The sequence below is a fragment of the Oncorhynchus keta genome, chromosome 4, assembly GCF_023373465.1.
Source record: "Oncorhynchus keta strain PuntledgeMale-10-30-2019 chromosome 4, Oket_V2, whole genome shotgun sequence".
Taxonomy (NCBI): Eukaryota; Metazoa; Chordata; class Actinopteri; order Salmoniformes; family Salmonidae; genus Oncorhynchus; species Oncorhynchus keta.
Window position 1 is genome coordinate 21,165,987 of NC_068424.1, and position 21,234 is coordinate 21,187,220.

General features: G+C 44.2%; 1 protein-coding gene across 4 annotated transcripts; it reads right to left on the bottom strand.

Moving 5' to 3' along the window:
- Positions 1-532: 532 nt before the first annotated feature.
- LOC118370760 (WD repeat-containing protein 48) lies at positions 533-10,693 on the bottom strand. 4 transcript variants are annotated; one of them, XM_035755896.1, is made up of 19 exons: positions 10,601-10,693; positions 8,211-8,351; positions 7,730-7,808; positions 6,931-7,013; positions 6,608-6,737; positions 6,097-6,185; positions 5,790-5,891; positions 5,320-5,544; positions 4,920-4,994; positions 4,624-4,726; positions 3,892-3,989; positions 3,691-3,798; positions 3,500-3,596; positions 3,298-3,390; positions 3,040-3,145; positions 2,822-2,909; positions 2,619-2,695; positions 2,257-2,449; positions 533-2,156 (listed from the first exon to the last, which is right to left on the bottom strand). In XM_035755896.1, the coding sequence occupies exons 1-19, from the start codon at positions 10,646-10,648 to the stop codon at positions 2,061-2,063; spliced, it is 2,031 nt and encodes a 676-aa protein (XP_035611789.1). In that variant the 5' UTR covers positions 10,649-10,693; the 3' UTR covers positions 533-2,060. The 4 variants fall into 4 exon arrangements, with proteins under 4 accessions (XP_035611789.1, XP_035611800.1, XP_035611781.1 ...); XM_035755907.2 differs by having other exon boundaries at positions 7,730-7,805; positions 10,601-10,658; XM_035755888.2 differs by having other exon boundaries at positions 7,730-7,805; positions 10,470-10,610.
- Between the last annotated feature and the right edge of the window lie 10,541 nt (positions 10,694-21,234).

Here is a 21,234-nt window from a genome sequence, read left to right on the forward strand (position 1 = left end):
CGAGGCAGTCGGTCACATATGATATCAGAGTGAGAATAACAAAATCAATGGGGTGACCTGGAGGTCATGACCTCTCGGCACATTCCCTGCGTGCCTGGTCAGTTTTCGGTCAGTATTACAGATTTTTTGTTGTTGATGCTGACATGGCTAATTGAGTGAGTCAGTGACTGACATAAGAGAAAAACTGCTGACACACAACCAAATGTCAAAATTGAACCTGGTGTATTCTACTATTCTTACTCTCAATAGTAAATTGAGACCTCGGCTGAGCGTATGTTGCTTATGCCTGGAACCGGCCCTGTACAGACCCACAGATGACAGGTCTCAGACCATGACAACTGCAGGCCTGCTTCCAGCAGCATTTGTATTCCAACTCAGTCAAATACACGATAGAAAAGGGTGGTCGAGAAGAAACACTAAATCAATCACACAAATATCACATCAACATTGCAATTGGTAGCTTGTTGTGTCCTGGAATTATGCAATATTATCTGTGACCGCAAGTCTCTGATCAATGCAATTCATCGTCCTCTGAAATTCAAAAGCATTTTATTCTCGTTGTCATGTTGGTTAATTTATTAAGCACTTATTTACCCAAAATATACTACATTTAATTACATCAACACGTGGGAGCACAGGGGTTGTGGATATGGAAGCATATCATTCTGTAGGAGCTTTTTTTCATGTAGAGCTTTTTCAACAACCAGACAAAGCTTATCTTTCAACTAAAACCAAATAAATGATTTATTTTTTATACATTTGCTATAGCACTGTGCAATTCACATTGTTGGAGTAATCCATTTAGAGTTGTAGAGCACAGTCTTCATTTTGTTTGCATAAATAAAATACAAAGTTGTGATTCCCTCCAGAATATCTCCCCCTAGACCTTCGTCATTGTATTTCAAGTAGATTTAGCTGCAGGCTGTCAAGGGTAATGCCAATGACAACAAATATAGCTTTCCTCTCAAATACAGTACAGTAGCCTATAAACATCCTGATTCCGTGGGTGAGATCCTTTCGTCGTACATATCCGTTGCTTCTTGACACGTGTGGTTTTTCTTTCCTCTTTTTATTAACATGAGAAAGCAACCTTTTGAAAATAACACAGGGTTCTCGAAAAAAGAAGAAAAAAAACTTGTGTCAAGTTGCCTACAAAATAATGACAGTCTATTTACAAAAAGAAAGATAGGGTCAGTAATTTAATATCAGCGTTTGTTAGCTAAAGAGATTCAGTTTGGGGGATGTGTCCTTGTATGTGTCCATTTGGTGAGAGAAAAACTTCACCCAGCCGCCTTCAATACATCAGTCAGTTGCCAAACTGAGGAAACTGAAGGATATCACACATGCATACTATAGTCATGTCTTTACATTCTGTCAAATCCTTGATTGGTCGCCTGACAATCCAGAAAATCTTCCTCATTGAACCGTTTCCTAAACATGGATTGGGATGAAGGGTAATGATAGGTGGTTGGAAACCAAGCGTGTTCCTGGAATGTTTAGGGGGAGAGAAGAAAAGAAGAAAGAAAAGAAACATGTGCAGTCTACCAATCAGGTCACAAAGTGAACCCCCAAGCAGAGCGACTTTCTCAAGATGGAAGGGCACCTTTGCTCTCTGAAGATGGGCATGGCAATAAAACATTTCTTACAAATAAGGGGGGGGATAAACAAAAGGAGACAAAGACATTGAATAAAAATACACCTAAATGACAACCTTAAAATGCCCTGGAATATTCCTCAGTCCATTCACTGTACAGTGTACACAGCAACAATTGTTTCTTGCCATTCTCCTTGCGTGTTCTCACGCCTCTCCACGTGGCTGGGTGTAGAACGGTGATTTTGTGTGACGCTCAGGCTACGGACCTTTTTGAGGGGTTATTAAGGTGTTGTGACCTCTTATAAGATCTCATAAGGAGTCGTTGAGCACAGGTTTGTGTTACTAACACATGGATCTGGTGGGATGAGTTGAACAGTCCAAGTTTGGTGCCCAAGGAAGAAGAAAGGAGGAGGAAGAGGAGGGCAGGCTAGCAGAAGATGAGCCTTCTTCGCCGACACCGGCGACCTCACGTGGACTTCTGCCGGTAGTGAAGGGTTAGGTCTCCACCGCTCTTCCAGATAAAATGCTTGACGGTCCGCAGGTCCATGTTGGGATCCAATACCTACAGACAACGAAAAAGTGATTTTGGGAACATATATATTAATACAAGATGTAACACAAAGGCAAAAGATGGGGACTGTACCGTATAATCTGCACAGTACCTGGTCCTGACAGAGCAGCTCAATCTTCTCCTCGGCCAGCACGGCCACGTCCTCCTCCTCCTTCTGCTCACTGGGCTTGTCGTTGTTCGCCGAGGCCCCCGTCTGAGACTCGTTGTCCAGGTTGATGATCTTCTCGTACACGTGCTCCATCACCTTCCTCACCTGGAGCATGTCACTGGCCGACAGGCGGTCCCTATTGGAAGACCACAACGTTGGAATATAAGCTTGGAACAGTGAACAGTCAGATATAGTTCCAAGTGAATGATCTCTTTAGCAAAATGTGGTTTGCAGGGAAGGATGAACACGCAACACTAATAGGAACAGAGAAACTGGTTCAATCGTTATAAAAGTGTTTCACTTACTTCTTTAAGGTTTTTGCACCAGAAGAAGAATGAGGCTGGAGGTAGAAGGGTATTTTGTTGAATTTGGGCATGTTTTTCTAAAAGACAGGGAATAAAAAGTTAAATCATACATGAGAATCATAGTGTATAAACACTACACAATTAGCTATAGTACATTACTGTAGAAAGACATTTAAACGTATCATTAAAGGACGAGAGCTCACATCTACAGTGATGTCGATGACCCACTGTGGCACGGTCTCGTTGAGCAACATGGACTCAGTCTCACCACCGGAGTCTCGACACAACAACCTGGAGAAAGAGAGAGAGAGAGCGAGAGCCTTGAATAAGCCTGCCGGGATGGTCAGGTGGATGGGGTTTGCACTTTTAGTACTATTTCATGCTACACTGTGATAGACAGAGATAGCATTGTATATTTTACCTGAACAAGGTCCTTCCCCCTGCCTCTCCAAAGATGACTGGCGTGTGAGGGGGAACATGGAAGTAGCCGTTACCTTTCTGTATCCTGCTCTCATGCTCCCCGTTCACTGAACAAACACACACACACACACACATCAGAACATAGAATATCACTGATAGATTTAATTCAACTTAATAACGTCAGAAAATATCACAATGGCTGTCTGCATTATACTGTTAGTAAATGTGTGTGTGTGTGTATATGCGTATAGCAGCTCACTGTGGTTCATCTCTGTCTCTTCATCCATGGGGTTGATGTGGGTTCGGGGCCAATACTCCAGTAAGGCCTGCAGCAGCAGTCCACCCAGGTTCACTAGAAAAGAACAGAACTCTGTAGGAATGATACTGCATGTACGGTAACACTGTTTGGGTAAAAAAAGTCAACCATATCTTACAGGGCAGTAAAAAAAATGATCACTCACACTTGGGGTCAGACCCATCAGGACTGGAGAAGCCTGCATCCTTGGCTGACACCCATGCAGCAAAGCAGTCGCTCTCATCCAGCGTGATGGTCAACATCTACCCAGCAGAATATATGTTTAAAATAAGAACAAATCCCTGTTCCACCGACGGTCCAAAGCTTACAATGTAAAACACCGCAGGATCAGCTTACCCCAGTTTTAAGATCCACTGAGAACCAGTTTGGCACATAGACCATTTTGAACCTCTTTTTAATCTCTTCGTCAAACTCCATCTTTCCCAGGTCTTCCCCTTTACACGCCTGGATGAGGACAAGAGGTATTCATACAATATGACAAACAATGGAGAGATGGATGATAAACGATCGATAAAAGAGAGAGCAAAAGACACACACCTTTAAAACATCCCAGTATGCAATGTTGTTGTTGGTGTCTTTGGTTAGTATGTGTCTCTTGTCGTTCAGAATGTGGCACTGGATAATGCTGGCTCCCCCTAGTGGACAGCAATAAACAAAACACTAATTTAAGCAGAAACATATGTTTTTTTAAAACTTTAACTAGGCAATCAGTTAAGAACAAATTCTTATTTACAATGACAGCCTACTCTGGCCAAACCCGGACAATGCTGGACAAATTGTGCGCCGCCATATGGGCCTCCCAATCACGGCGGATGTGATACAGCCTGGATTCGAACCAGAGACTGTAGTGACGTCTCTTGTACTCTTGCCTTAGACCGCTGCACCAGGCGGGAGCCCAAAATACAGACGGTGTTTAAAATAGAATAGATATGTGGGCTCCTGAGTGGTGCAGCGGTCTATGGTAAGAGTACAAGAGACGTCACTACAGTCCCTGGTTCGAATCCAGGCGGTATCACATCCGGCCGTGATTGGGAGTCCCATACGGCGGCGCACATTTGGTCCAGCATCCTCCAGGGTAGGTCGTCATTGTAAATAAGAATTTGTTTTTAACTGACTTGCCTAGTTAAATAAAGGTTAAAAAAACATTTGTAATTGCAATATTTGCAATGCAGTTTATTGGGAGATTTATGAAGTTTGAATCTATCAATAATTTTTAATGGATTAATGGATCATAAAAAAATAAAAAGTATGTGTGTGTTGTGTTTTTACCTGTAACAACCTGCTCGGGTTGAGTACAGAGAGGCGTCAGGGGAGCAGTGCAGTCGTTGTCGTAATCGCCAGATGCTCGGAAATTATGAATGCCCTTCAGAGACTGCAATGAGTCATGACGGGAAACATAATCAGGGAGTGAACATTGCATTAAAAGTATACAGCGACACACAGGCCTCACTGAATCCTGCTTTTTTTCTGTTATATTTTTTACAGTAATTCTATGTCTATTTAATATGAACATATCCATTACTCATATACAAACCCTGTTGTTCAACATCAGGTATGCTGCTTACCCATTTGTTGACGGTGGACTTGGTGGTGGAGACCCAGAGGGCCGTGGGGGGGTCTGCCGAGCGGTCCAGCTCCATCTGAACCAGGGAGGCAAGAGGTCATTCAGATAGGAAAACTAATGGGTAAATGTGTTGTTGACAGAAACACTTAAGGATGACTTCACCTTGGTAGTACTTGCTGATTATCTTTTAAGATTTCTCATTAATGCATTCCTGACTCTACTAATTATTATACTAGCGTACTTTCTTGTATACAACAGTCTTAAAAAAACATTTGAGTTAATGTTACAAAACACAAGTCCAACAAACATCTAGGCCTAATATCTACAGGTTACAACCTTTTCAACTACGTTTCCCATCATGCCGTCGGCAAGGCTTATCACAGTAACCCCACCCCTTTCACCTTGAGGACTGGGGCTTTCTCCTCACAGATGAGAACGCGGAGGTCTGGATTCCTCAGGTCGGTGCAGTAGATCTTGCGGTCGCGACCGCCGGAGTAGACATGCGTGAAGGCTTCATTGACCTGCAGGGCCCACACGCCCTCATCGTGCACCCGGTAGGTAGCGATGCACCGCTGCTGCCCCAGCGACCACAGACGGATGGTCCCGTCTGAGCTGCCCGAGAGACACTGGGGGGAAAAGCAGATGTGACATTAGGAATTACAACATTTTCAAAACTTTCACAAAAATGTCCGGGTTGTTCGAAATCCAAGTTGAAAATGTCTAGGTAAGAGGCTTCCCTCGCAGCTTATTGCCAGCAGAATCCAGAAATGACTGAAAAAGTGCTCTCCCTCCTATGAAGCGTAAGAGAGCCATCGCAGCTGACATTTTTATGGGTGAGGAATGAGATGAGATTTCTAAGAGCCATCCGTACCTGAGTGCCATCCCTGTTTAGCAGTAATGATTTAACGTTGTCTGTGTGACCTTTCAACTTCATCAGCTTGGCACAGGTTCGAGGATCCCAAACTCTCAGCACCTGTAGCAGGACACATTCACTCTATGAGGTATATGAAAACACAGGTTTAGGTTTTTGTTGGTGGCACACTCTTTGTTCTTAGACACATCTTACTTTAGAACATGGAGGTGAAGTAACAGGTTCAGTTAGCTGGAAGTATATCAATGTCATCACACCACTAGACACATTACAACTATATCAATACAAATGTGATTTAAGAACCCACCTTTTCAGTGGACCCTGACACAATGACGGTGCCCATCTGATTCATAGCCAGACTGTAGATGGAGTCTTTGTTCCCACTCAGTGAGGAGGCTGGGAGACGACAACAACAGCATAGTTACCACAACACTCAGGTCTGTCTCAACAGTCTACTCGTCAGTAACCAGGAATGTCCCACTGAGACACAGTGTATTTTACATATTTAAGATATCCATCCTTCAAATTGATGTGTACTACAGAAACAAGAACATTGTCTTCAATGATGGTTCTCCAGATAGACATCTATCTCATGTCTTCATGCCAAGTAGTGCAGTGAACATTTACAATACTCAGTCTCGGATATGCCTGTGACATAATATAGCTGGGTCAAGTTCATTAGGGCAAGCAATGGAAAACACTTTATGCAACAGGAAAAGAAAATTATCGTTTCCAGGTAGTCCCTCCCTGTTTCAGTTCATTTTCTTCAGTTCGGTGCCCAATATCTGAACAGGACCCAGATGAGAGAGCATACTCACTGGTGACAGTATTATTGGAGGCAGTCAGTGCCGTTAGTGTGTTGACGTCCCATAGAAAGATCTGTCTGTCCAGCCCTGCTGAGGCCACCAGTTCCTTGTCCTTGGCATAGGCTAAGGCTTTAACATAGTCCTGTACAGACAAAACCATAGGGGGTTACATCAATCTGATGCCAAGTCAGTGCTTTTGAGTAAGATTTTGGTTTTGATTGTGCTTCAGCCTATACATTGAAATGTACATGCTAACTCTAATGTAGCAGTAACGTTATGCGTATGTACCTCAAGTTTGGCCTTTGTGATGATTTTGGAGGTATGTTATTACATACCTTATGTGTTCGCAATGTGGACATGCAGAATCCCTTATGCGCATTCCAGACTTTCACTGTGGTGTCTGAGGAAGCAGATATCACTGGAATACAGAGTAAAAATGTGTCTTTATTTTTCAGACACAGGATAACTAGGAACAGACAATATGCTATTAAAAACATACATTTTCAAAGGCAAAAAAACAACAACTATTTATATCAATGGCTTGCAGGCTTAAGTAACTGTCCAGTTTTTCCAGTTTTCTATGAAATATGACCTATAATTAATGACAATACGAGTGAAATAGTTTCCCTTCCAAACAAATTGTAATTAAGTTTGTTAAAAAGCAGCTTTCTGTGTTGGAATGGTGTGGGCATACTGTATACTGGTCATTAATAATATTAATGTGAGTAGACCGCTGATTGGCCAGCTCAGGAGGATGACGACATCCTCTATGACAAAATATAAAGTATTTTTTAAATGGTCTGTTTGAGGTACAAGTGAGGTATTTTATTATTTCATTTTTTTATTATTTAATTTTTTAATGCTTTGGCCACAAATACGAGTATAGGATGAGTAAACAACATTATTTGGGTAGGAGTTAACAGAATATTCACTTTTAAAAGTGAGATTTTCCCTGGACATATAGTAGTAAATATCCATTAACAGGGTTTTGCCAATTTGCACGTGATGGAAACTTCCTAAAGTCTGGTTGCTTTTCAGTGATAATTCTTTAATAAAAATATGCACTTTCCATTCTGAGGGGTAGGGCTCAATTTAACCCCTTCAGCTCTGGATTAATACATTACACTGACTCACATGTCTTCCCATTGCAACAGAGGACGATGTCATTGACCCAATCTGTGTGGTGTTCCATCGATGCAATGTACGGGTCCTGCTGCAATAAAGAGAGTTTACGCTGCAAAATCAGTGGGTTTATGCAAGTATTCTATGACAATCAATTACAATCACAGCACAACAAATATGTCTGGATCTTTTCATTTGAACATTGACCATAGGCATTGGTCTGTACATCTATGCATCTAAAACATTAGCTCTTTCTCAATTCATCTTTCCTCGACACCTTTAACATCCCCTCTCTTCGCCTCCTTCTCAAAAAAGGGGAGGGACCTTGGACCGTCTCCTCCAATACAGTTGAGAAGGAGACGATAGGATGTCAGGAATCAAGGAAAGATGAGCGATAGAGCCATCAAAACCACAGTGTGACCTCGAGGGAGAGGGGTCGTGATGATAATATGGCATTCTGCCAGGTGGAGTGTTTAGGTGACGGACAGGTTACCTTGTGCTGGTTGACGCTCCATATCCTAATAATGGAGTCTCGGCCAGCCGTGAAGAGGCGGTTCAAGGCCGGGTCGAGCTGCAGAGCATTCACCCCATTGCGGTTATACTTCTCCACCTCATCCCGAATCACATAGGACACCTGCAGAGAGAACTGGATATGAGTGCACTTTGAACCATATTACAATATAATGAAGATAGATTGGTGTTGTTTCTGGTGAATCCTTGACATTGTCCTGTATACCTATCATAACATATAGGCACTGGTGTTGGCACTGTTGCTGAAACCTTTCTAGTGTCATATATGGCTTGTAAACACTGGTAATGTATATCGGTCAAGGATATCTGTTGAAATGGATGATGGAACCTGTGGAAATGAATGATGCTACAGCAGGGAGTGTCAGGTGAGTCCTGGAAATACCAGCCCTTCATCACCACTCTCAGTTCCATTACACATAAGAGTCATTGGACAAAGGTCCCTTCTGTAGGAGGGAGTTTTGTTAAGAACCCCGACACTCAATCTGAACATTAACACACATCGCTTGCGGTAAGGTATTGGAGAATTCAGCGAGAATTAATAATAATAGAAAAATAGTTGATGGGTTTAACCTTGATAGGTTTAGTGCTCCCACACAGCCATATCTCTGTGTTACAGCGCTTGTTTACAGAAAACAGACAAGACGAGGTGACCGCCTGTGCTAATTAAGCAATAAGGCCCAAGAGGGTGTCAATATACCACAGCTAAGGGATTTTCTCACGCACAACGCAAAGTGGAGTGCCTGGATACAGCCCTTAGCCGTGGTATATTGACCATATTCTGCAACCCCCAAGGTGCCTTATTGCTATTATAATTAGAGCAGTAAAAATAAATGTGTCATACCCGTGGTATACGGTCTGATATAGCACGGTGTCAGCACATCAGCATTCAGGCCAATTTATAAATAGCTTTCTAGCATGTTCCAAGCACCTGCGTGTAAGCGTAACTCTGGAAGTGGAGTGGATATGTAGTTTCAAGTCCATATATTTCAAAAGCCGTATCGCAAGCAATGATTATTGACGTGTCTAAACGTTAAAACACAGCGCTGGGATTTTAGTTCACAAAGCAGTCTTGGGCGAAGCTAATGGAGCTCACCAGTCCTTGTAGTCCTAAAACCACAAAATGAGTTCCCTCTGGTTCGTTCACCCATCCTTATGGGAAAAATTGGGTTTTGGGATAAATGCAGAAAATAAGGTCTGAGTTTAACACACGCTTAGGAAATCTTATACGTTTTGTTGTATTTGATAATAGTAGTCAGTTAACATTACCTTTATGAAGCCTGTATCTGCTTCATGATTTTCTTATCACAAATTCTTCAAAATTCAGAGAAAGTGACATTAACCAATTAAGTTTATCTCAAAGAACAAAATGTATAACATTTCCTAAGCCTGTGTTTATCACAGACCTTATTTTTGGAATTTATCCAAAACGGCATTCATTTTTCCCATAGGCTTTGTCCAACGATCCATTGTGGAGTTAGTGCCTATAAAAAGACAACCATTATTATTTCTCTCTATGGCTGAGAACTGCAGGGAGAAGGCAGAATGCCGCCTAGAGTTTGAGAGTTGGGTAAATAATAGTCGTCCCATTAAACTCAGCCTAAATGTACATTCTGAGATACCATAGCCTGCTGACAGACAGTGAAATGGTTTTTATTTCACTATATGCAAATTGCAGTGGCTCTGCAATGCAAATCTGGAAAATTCAATGCAAATGGATTTCCAGGTGCAGAATACACATTTGCAGATATCTACATACAAACATTATATTGCATCAACAGGGGACAAGGATACTTGTTGACCATCTGTAGTACTGTAATGCAGCACTCAACACACGCATGCCATCATTAGTCTTGCGACTACAATTTGATGACGTCGGGCAAAATAGGATCAAGCCTATCAAATTGTAATCAGACAAAAGATAATTGCACCATCCAACTGGTTGCATACTAGATAGCCAAAATAGAAAATCACGTCCTTCGGTTAGCTATCTCGTGACGTGAGGGTGGGCGCGGGGGGAATTCTTCCATCTCTAGCCGCAACAACACCTCATAATCTCACTTTCACATACAAATATCTTGACAACCCATTAAACTCGAAACACGATCTCGGTAAACCGAAATAAGTAATTTGCAGCGGGTCGCAAAATCTTGTGAGTAGCTGTAAGCTAAACTAGCTCTCTGCTCGCGGTGCCAGAGCCTGGGACTGACCGCCTGGGACTGACCGGCTGCACTTGCCCGCCACACGTTGAGTGTTTGAAGACATCCATGGATAACCAGGCAAAATATACATTTCCGCGGCCATGAATGGAACTTGAAAAATCCTTACTCTGCATGACAAAATAGATACATTTACCTGGACTTTTCTCCGCCCAGCAGCATTTTGCCTATGAAGAGTCGCCATCTTACATGTTGACAGCTTAACGTCACTTCCATAAGGCGCAAAGGAGGATACTTCCGGAAAGTGAGGGCCCAATCTTCGAGGCTCCGCCCACAAAATTGATAGGCGCCTTAATATATGTATTGCACAGAAATAATATATTTACACGAAACAAAAATATAAACGCAACATGTAAAGTACAAAAAATATTAATTACCCCAGGATACTTCAACTGGTGACTATCCGAGAGAATAAAGAAAAATGAGCACTGTTGCTGCATAAATCTGATAGATTTATTGACGGGATAAGTCAACTATCGGCAACATGTAAAGTGATGGTACCATGTTTCATGAGCTGACATAAAAGATCCCAGAGATGTTCCATATGCACAATTTGTTTACTTGTTAGTGAGCACTTCTCCTTTTGACAAAATAACACCTTTACCTGATAGGTGTGGAATATCAAGAAGCTGATTAAACAGCATGACCATTACACAGGTGCACCTTCTGCTGGGAACAATAAAAGGTCACTATAAAATGTGCAGTTTTGTCTCACAACACAATGCCACAGATGTCTCAAGTTTTGTGGAAGCATGCAATTGACATGCTAACTGCATGAATGTCCTCCAGAGCTGCGTCCAATCGGCCTTGCAACCGCAGACAGCCTTACAACCGCAGACCACGTATAACCACGCCAGCCCAGGATCTCCACATCCTGCTTCTTCACCTGCTAGGTCGTCTAAGACCAGCCACCCGGACAGGTGATGAAACTGTGGATTTGCACAACCGATTAATTTCTGCACAAACTGTCAGAAACCATCTCAGGGAAGCTTATTTGCGTGCACCTCGTCCTCACCAGTTCGGAGTCGTAACCTGCTTCGCTGAGCAAATGCTCACTTTCGATGGCCACTGGCACTCTGGAGAAGTGTGCTCTTCAAGGATTAATCCCAGTTTCAACTGTACCGGGCAGACAGTGTGTATGACGTTGTGTGGGCGGGCAGTTTGCTGATGTCAACAAGGTGGTGGTGGGGTTATGGTATGGGTGGGCATAAGCTACAGACAACAAACACAATTGTATTTATCAATGTCAATTTGAGTGCATAGAGATTCCATAATGAGATCGTGAGGCTCATTGTCATGCCATTCATTTTTATTGATTTATTTTTATTTAACCAGGTAAGTCAGTTAATAACAGTGGGTTAACTGCCTTTTTCAGGGGCAGAATGACTGATTTTTACCTTGTCAGCTCGGGGATTCAATCTGGCCCAACGGTCTAACCACTAGGCTACCTGTCGCCCATTCATCCGGTGCTATCACCTCACGCATGATACTGCAAGGCCCCATGTCGCAATGATCTGTACACAATTCATGGAAGCTGCAAATGTCCCTACATACTCACCAGACATGTCCCCCATTGAGCATATTTGCGATGCTCTGGATCAACGTGTACGACAGCGTGTTCCGGTTCCTGCCAAAATCCAGCAATTTCACAGAGCCCTTGAAGAGGAGTGGGACATCATTCCACAGGCCACAATCAACAGCCTGATCAACTCTATGCAAAGGAAATGTGTTGCACTGCATGAGGCAAATGGTGGTCACACCAAATACTGACTGGTTTTCTGATCCACGGCCATACTTTTTTTTATGTGTCTGTGACCAACAGAGGCATATCTGTATTCCCAGTCATGTGAAATCCATAGATTAGACCCTAATGTTTATTTCAACTGACTGATTGCCTTATATGAACTGCAACTCAGTAAAATCTTTGAAATTGTTGCATGTTGCCTTTATAGTTTAGTCCAGTGTACATATATTATCACGGAATACATGCGTGGTGAAAAGCAATGTAATTACAGTGTTATTGTAAGTTACCTAACATTTTGTTGGTATTATTTTGTAGCGCCTTCATTTTAGTAGTGAAACTATCCTGGAATCAAGGCCTGGTTTTCAATCTCAACAAAAGGCCTTCATTTGTCTGTGTCCTGTCTGGATTTGATCACAGATATCTGTCTATTAATTTCTGTCTATTTATCCAGTCCCTGTAAGTTCTCAAATGTTACTGGGAATTTAGTGACCATAAATGAACTTACATTCAACCCCTTAACCTGACAATTGGTCAAGGGTGCATTGTTTTGTTATTTATCCACCTGTCTGACATATTTGGCCCTGCTGGCAAAAAACAGTATAGGCCAGCATAGGTCACCAGCCTTCGCTGTGTTTTTGCTGGTGACCAACCTTCGCTGTGTTTTTGCTGGTGACCAGCATCTGTTTTGGACATTGTGACAAGCATCTGCTGGTATAGTGGTCACCAACTAAACCAGCATCAAAGTACTTTGAGGGCCTAGTTTTCCCCTTAGACATGCAAGTCACATTATGCTGGCTAGCAAAGTGATGTTTAATTCCTATCAGAATCCAGAAAGAGTGGGGATATCCCATTTTGTTATATTTTAGTCACCCACAATATGTATTCAGAATGACTGCCAGGGTTAGAAAGATAAGTACATGAGATTACCTAAAGCATCTAAACTGGAACAACCATTTCAGTAACGGGTACAATAAATCCAACTACCAGATTGGATTAGTTTAGAAAAATGTATCTTATTTATCTTTGTGTAGCATAAGATTAATTAATCAAGCAACGTACATACTGTCGGAAGTCGGCTCCCCTCCTTGTTCGGTCGGCGTTGGGCAGTCGACGTCAACGGCCTTCTAGACATCGCCGCTTCATTTTTCATTGTTCCATTTGGTTTGTCTTGTTCCCTGCACACCTGGTTTACATTCCCTAATCACACTGCATATACAGTGCCTTGCGAAAGTATTCGGCCCCCTTGAACTTTGCGACCTTTTGCCACATTTCAGGCTTCAAACATAAAGATATAAAACTGTATTTTTTTTGAAGAATCAACAACAAGTGGGACACAATCATGAAGTGGAACAACATTTATTAGATATTTCAAACTTTTTTAACAAATCAAAAACTGAAAAATTGGGCGTGCAAAATTATTCAGACCCTTTACTTTCAGTGCAGCAAACTCTCTCCAGTAGTTCAGTGAGGATCTCTGAATGATCCAATGTTGACCTAAATGACTAATGATGATAAATACAATCCACCTGTGTGTAATCAAGTCTCCGTATAAATGCACCTGCACTGTGATAGTCTCAGAGGTCCGTTAAAAGCGCGGAGAGCATCATGAAGAACAAGGAACACACCAGCCAGGTCCGAGATACTGTTGTGAAGAAGTTTAAAGCCGGATTTGGATGCAAAAAGATTTCCCAAGCTTTAAACATCCCAAGGAGCACTGTGCAAGCGATACTATTGAAATGGAAGGAGTATCAGACCACTGCAAATCTACCAAGACCTGGCCGTCCCTCTAAACTTTCAGCTCATACAAGGAGAAGACTGATCAGAGATGCATCCAAGAGGCCCATGATCACTCTGGATGAACTGCAGAGATCTACAGCTGAGGTGGGAGACTCTGTCCATAGGACAACAATCAGTCGTATATTGCACAAATCTGGCCTTTATGGAAGAGTGGCAAGAAGAAAGCCATTTCTTAAAGATATCCATAAAAAGTGTCATTTAAAGTTTGCCACAAGCCACCTGGGAGACACACCAAACATGTGGAAGAAGGTGCTCTGGTCAGATGAAAACAAAATTGAACTTTTTGGCAACAATGCAAAACGTTATGTTTGGCGTAAAAGCAACACAGCTCATCACCCTGAACACACCATCCCCACTGTCAAACATGGTGGTGGCAGCATCATGGTTTGGGCCTGCTTTTCTTCAGCAGGGACAGGGAAGATGGTTAAAATTGATGGGAAGATGGATGGAGCCAAATACAGGACCATTATGGAAGAAAACCTGATGGGGTCTGCCAAAGACCTGAGACTGGGACGGAGATTTGTCTTCCAACAAGACAATGATCCAAAACATAAAGCAAAATCTACAATGGAATGGTTCAAAAATAAACATATCCAGGTGTTAGAATGGCCAAGTCAAAGTCCAGACCTGAATCCAATCGAGAATCTGTGGAAAGAACTGAAAACTGCTGTTCACAAATGCTCTCCATCCAACCTCACTGAGCTCGAGCTGTTTTGCAAGGAGGAATGGGAAAACATTTCAGTCTCTTGATGTGCAAAACTGATAGAGACATACCCCAAGCGACTTACAGCTGTAATCGCAGCAAAAGGTGGCGCTACAAAGTATTAACTTAAGGGGGCTGAATAATTTTGCCGGTTGGCTTAAGTTGTAGCTGTTTGCGCCCGTCTGTTTGTTGCTCTTGGCTAATAAAGTCACCTGATCACCTATTCTCTGCTCTCCTGCACTTGACTCGAATGACCTGCAGCGAAAACCCTGACACATACAAAAATACAACAAACAAAAACGATATTGAAACAAACAATTCCCCAAAAATCTAACTGCAATGGAGCATGCTGGGAAATATGATAATGATGGGCGTGGTTTTGCCAGACTACCTTGACCAGCTACCATGCTGGACCAGCATATACCGGCATGGACCAGCTTGATCACCAGCATTCCAGCATTAACTGGTCACTAGCATCCACAGCTTGACCAGCTGGTCGGCCGGCCTAACCAGCTAGACCATGCTGCTCGGATCAGCTTGACCAGCACTGACCAGTATAGACCAGAATGGGCCAGATTGAAATTTAGGCTGGTCTATGCTGTTTTTTTCCTTCAGGTTATTCTACTTGTGACAGATACTAATGTTTAGCCTCCCTTGTATCAATGGGTGGGTACAGAGGAAAATCATTCTGGGAATATGCCAGGAATTCAGCTCAAAAACTTTTTGGGTCATACCAAGATGACTGTGTCACTCTTCATGTCCGCCCCTGCTTCTATCACAATAAAACATGAATTTAGTGTTATAGTGTAGAGGTGCTAGTCTCTCTAGTCAGATGGATTGCCTCCCACAATGTACCAATGGCTCCAAGGTCTGGGTTTTCGAGACTATAGAGGTGCCTCTATTACTCTAAGTGAATTGGAATTTAAACGTATTGGTCCTTTTCAATTAATTGTCTGTGTGTTCTAAAAGGTTGCAGATGTAACTCTGGAGAATGCACCTGTTTCCTACAAAATGATGGTGCATTTTGTACTCTGTAATAAAACCCTCCACAGTGGTGTTTTATTTGCTTGGTATTTTAAGCTACCACACAACATTCTTTGAAATGTCTGTCCACCACCTCAAGCTCAACCTCGACAAGATGGAGCTGGTCTTCCTCCCGGGGAAGGTGTGCCCACTCAAAGACCTCTCCATCACAGTCAACAACCCCAGAGTGTCCACCTCCCATAGTGCAAAAAACCTTTCCGTGACCCTGGACAACACCCTGTCATTCTCTGCAAACATCAAAGAAGTGACTCGTTCCTGCAGGTTTATGCTTTACAACATCCATAGAGTACGACCTTTCCTCACACAGGAAGCAGCGCCGGTCTTAATTAAGGCACTTGTCATCTCCCTACTGGACTACTGCAACTCTCTGTTGGCTGGGCTCCTCGCTTGTGCCATCAAACCCCTGCAACTTATCCAGAAGTTGAACACCCACCTGGTGTTCAACCTTCCCAAGTTCTCCCATATCACCCCGATCCTCGGCACACTCCAATGGCTTCCAGTTGAAGCTCGCATCTACTACAAGACTATGGTTCTTGCCTACGGAGTAGCAAGGGGAACTGCCCCTATCTTCAGGCTATGCTCAAACCCTACATCCCAACCTGAGCACTCGGGAGGTCACCTCCTGCTCAGCCCAGTCAAAGTTATCTCTGTCCTGGCACCCCAATGGTGGAACCAGCTTCCCCCTGATGCTAGGAAAGCAGAGTCCCTGCCCATCTTCCCGAAAACATCTGAAACCATAGCTCTTTAAAGAGTATCTTAAATTACACAGTCAGTCTTATTCCCCCCCAAATACTTTTTTTTGCACTTATCTTTTCCTACAAGCACTTACTTTGCTGATATCTTCTTTATTGAGGAAAAAATTGACTAGAACTGTGATATATGGTTGTCTCACCTAGCGATCTTAAGATGAAAGCACTAACTGTAAGTCGCTCTGGATAAAAGCATCTGCTAAATGTAAATGAATGGGTCGTTTTTAATGTACGCCGCTTTAGATAGACCACAGTCAAGTGAGAATAACCCGTTTTACAAAATGAATGAGGCTGTGACGAAAGATGCCCTTCGAGGGAACTGGGCAGAAGAATGTGTGGACTGGATCTGAACTGCAACACATTTGCTGTCTGAGTATGCTTGATTTATTCTGTGACCAAATGACTATGTGATAGGCTACCTCGGGGTCTATCTAGGAGCAAAGTATCTCCATTTTGCAGGTAACTCGACAGCCTCTTAGGACCAGAGTGGCAGTGTGGTCGACTTGGGAGGGTAGGCCTACATCATTTAGAACATTGCTGATAGTAATAACTAGCCATTGCTTATTCTCCATGCCAGATCATCAAGTGTAGCTGTTCTAACATTTAACATTTTAACATTTAAGTCATTTAGCAGACGCTCTTATCCAGAGCGACTTACAAATTGGTGCATTCACCTTATGACATCCAGTGGAACAGCCACTTTACAATAGTGCATCTAAATCTTTTAAGGGGGTGAGAAGGATTACTTTATCCTATCCTAGGTATTCCTTAAAGAGGTGGGGTTTCAGGTGTCTCCGGAAGGTGGTGATTGACTCCACTGTCCTGGCGTCGTGAGGGAGTTTGTTCCACCATTGGGGAGCCAGAGCAGCGAACAGTTTTGACTGGGCTGAGCGGGAACTGTACTTCCTCAGTGGTAGGGAGGCGAGCAGGCCAGAGGTGGATGAACGCAGTGCCCTTGTTTGGGTGTAGGGCCTGATCAGAGCCTGGAGGTACTGAGGTGCCGTTCCCCTCACAGCTCTGTAGGCAAGCACCATGGTCTTGTAGCGGATGCGAGCTTCAACTGGAAGCCAGTGGGAGAGCGGAGGAGCGGGGTGACGTGAGAGAACTTGGGAAGGTTGAACACCAGACGGGCTGCGGCGTTCTGGATGAGTTGTAGGGGTTTAATGGCACAGGCAGGGAGCCCAGCCAACAGCGAGTTGCAGTAATCCAGACGGGAGATGACAAGTGCCTGGATTAGGACCTGCGCCGCTTCCTGTGTGAGGCAGGGTCGTACTCTGCGGATGTTGTAGAGCATGAACCTACAGGAACGGGCCACCGCCTTGATGTTAGTTGAGAACGACAGGGTGTTGTCCAGGATCACGCCAAGGTTCTTAGCGCTCTGGGAGGAGGACACAATGGAGTTGTCAACCGTGATGGCGAGATCATGGAACGGGCAGTCCATCCCCGGAAGGAAGAGCAGCTCCGTCTTGCCGAGGTTCAGCTTGAGGTGGTGATCCGTCATCCACACTGATATGTCTGCCAGACATGCAGAGATGCGATTCGCCACCTGGTCATCAGAAGGGGGAAAGGAGAAGATTAATTGTGTGTCGTCTGCATAGCAATGATAGGAGAGACCATGTGAGGTTATGACAGAGCCAAGTGACTTGGTGTATAGCGAGAATAGGAGAGGGCCTAGAACAGAGCCCTGGGGACACCAGTGGTGAGAGCGCGTGGTGAGGAGACAGATTCTCGCCACGCCACCTGGTAGGAGCGACCTGTCAGGTAGGACGCAATCCAAGCGTGGGCCGCGCCGGAGATGCCCAACTCGGAGAGGGTGGAGAGGAGGATCTGATGGTTCACAGTATCGAAGGCAGCCGATAGGTCTAGAAGGATGAGAGCAGAGGAGAGAGAGTTAGCTTTAGCAGTGCAGAGCGCCTCCGTGATACAGAGAAGAGCAGTCTCAGTTGAATGACTAGTCTTGAAACCTGACTGATTTGGATCAAGAAGGTCATTCTGAGAGAGATAGCGGGAGAGCTGGCCAAGGACGGCACGTTCAAGAGTTTTGGAGAGAAAAGAAAGAAGGGATACTGGTCTGTAGTTGTTGACATCGGAGGGATCGAGTGTAGGTTTTTTCAGAAGGGTGCAACTCTCGCTCTCTTGAAGACGGAAGGGACGTAGCCAGCGGTCAGGGATGAGTTGATGAGCGAGGTGAGGTAAGGGAGAAGGTCTCCGGAAATGGTCTGGAGAAGAGAGGAGGGGATAGGGTCGAGCGGGCAGGTTGTTGGGCGGCCGGCCGTCACAAGACGCGAGATTTCATCTGGAGAGAGAGGGGAGAAAGAGGTCAGAGCACAGGGTAGGGCAGTGTGAGCAGAACCAGCGGTGTCGTTTGACTTAGCAAACGAGGATCGGATGTCGTCGACCTTCTTTTCAAAATGGTTGATGAAGTCATCTGCAGAGAGGGAGGAGGGGGGAGGGGGAGGAGGATTCAGGAGGGAGGAGAAGGTGGCAAAGAGCTTCCTAGGGTTAGAGGCAGATGCTTGGAATTTAGAGTGGTAGAAAGTGGCTTTAGCAGCAGAGACAGAGGAGGAAAATGTAGAGAGGGAGGGAGCTAAAGGATGCCAGGTCCGCAGGGAGGCGAGTTTTCCTCCATTTCCGCTCGGCTGCCCGGAGCCCTGTTCTGTGAGCTCGCAATGAGTCGTCGAGCCACGGAGCGGGAGGGAGGACCGAGCCGGCCTGGAAGATAGGGGACATAGAGAGTCAAAGGATGCAGAAAGGGAGGAGAGGAGGATTGAGGAGGCATAATCAGGAGATAGGTTGGAGAAGGTTTGAGCAGAGGGAAGAGATGATAGGATGGAAGAGGAGAGAGTAGCGGGGGAGAGAGAGCGAAGGTTGGGACGGCGCGATACCATCCGAGTAGGGGCAGTGTGGGAAGTGTTGGATGAGAGCGAGAGGGAAATGGATACAAGGTAGTGGTTGGAGACTTGGAGGGAGTTGCAATGAGGTTAGTGGAAGAACAGCATCTAGTAAAGATGAGGTCGAGCGTATTGCCTGCCTTGTGAGTAGGGGGGGAAGGTGAGAGGGTGAGGTCAAAAGAGGAGAGGAGTGGAAAGAAGGAGGCAGAGACGAATGAGTCAAAGGTAGATGTGGGGAGGTTAAAGTCGCCCAGAACTGTGAGAGGTGAGCCGTCCTCAGGAAAGGAGCTTATCAAGGCATCAAGCTCATTGATGAACTCTCCGAGGGGACCTGGAGGGCGATAAATGATAAGGATGTTAAGCTTGAAAGGGCTGGTAACTGTGACAGCATGAAATTCAAAGGAGGCGATAGACAGATGGGTAAGGGGAGAAAGAGAGAATGACCACTTGGGAGAGATGAGGATCCCGGTGCCACCACCCCGCTGACCAGAAGCTCTCGGGGTGTGCGAGAACACGTGGGCGGACAAAGAGAGAGCAGTAGGAGTAGCAGTGTTATCTGTGGTGATCCATGTTTCCGTCAGTGCCAAGAAGTCAAGGGACTGGAGGGAGGCATAGGCTGAGATGAACTCTGCCTTGTTGGCCGCAGATCGGCAGTTCCAGAGGCTACCGGAGACCTGGAACTCCACGTGGGTCGTCGCGCGCTGGGGCCACCAGATTAGGGTGGCCGCAGCCACGCGGTGTGGAGCGTTTGTATGGTCTGTGCAGAGAGGAGAGAACAGGGATAGACAGACACATAGTTGACAGGCTACAGAAGAGGCTACGCTAATGCAAGGAGATTGAATGACAAGTGGACTACACGTCTCGAATGTTCAGAAAGTTAAGCTTACGTAGCAAGAATCTTATTGACTAAAATGATTAAAATGACACAGTACTGCTGAAGTAGGCTAGCTGGCAGTGGCTGCGTTGTTGACTTTGTAGGCTAGCTGGCAGTGGCTGCGTTGTTGACACTACACTAATCAAGTCGTTCCGTTGAGTGTAATAGTTTCTACAGTGCTGCTATTCTAAACAACACAGGTCTACATGTAGGCTATTACTTCAATCACAGTGTTTATTCGATATTAACCCAACAAGTAGTCTTAGTAGTAGGTCTTGTGGAATGTATCTTAGTCGGTGCAATACACAAACGGTTGTTCTTACCGTTTACCAGCAGAGGGGGCACTGAACCCAGGTGTGGAATACATTTGTTGAGACAATGCAAGGCATCAACACACATTATAGGCCACTGGATTGCTGGGTGAACTCAATAAAACATTGTATTACTGACTCATATTGTCCTAACCATTTCAACTAAGTTATAGACCTACTTTAAATCTACCCAGAATTAAAAACAAAGCATTGTGTTGTCATGAAAACATCATAATCCCCATTAGCCTCATGATCCTATTGAGCCTAGATTTTCAAAATAACATCCTAATGTTCACTTTCTGAACAACTGGTGGTTACATAAATAGGCTAGTTATGTGGTTAGCTTGCTAATTAAATGGGGAAAATCGATTCCATTAATCACCATACAGTCTCCATCAGGATGAGGTATGCATTCACTGATAGTTGAGTTAATAATAATATTCAAGATCAATCAAATGTCCTAATCCTTTTATCCCATAGGGCTAGGCCTACATTTCAACTATAGGCTATTTAAAAGCATAATTGACTAACCTAGGCCTATCTGAGGGAATCTGTTCTGTAGCACATAACGTGTGACAATTTGTGACACATCTAAGACAGAAAGATTACAGACTCGTCAAACGAGGAGTTTTTAACAATACTCTCTCACCATCCAGA

Excerpts from the sequence above, each read along its gene's own strand:
- LOC118370760 (XM_035755881.2), bottom strand. The coding sequence starts at position 10,580 with ATGCAGAGTAAGGATTTTTCAAGTTCCATTCATGGCCGCGGAAATGTA. Across the intron at positions 5,892-6,096 it reads TGTCAGGGTCCACTGAAAAG|GTGCTGAGAGTTTGGGATCC; the intron begins GTGGGTTCTTAA and ends GTCCTGCTACAG. Across the intron at positions 4,727-4,919 it reads AGTCCACCGTCAACAAATGG|TCTCTGAAGGGCATTCATAA; the intron begins GTAAGCAGCATA and ends GACTCATTGCAG.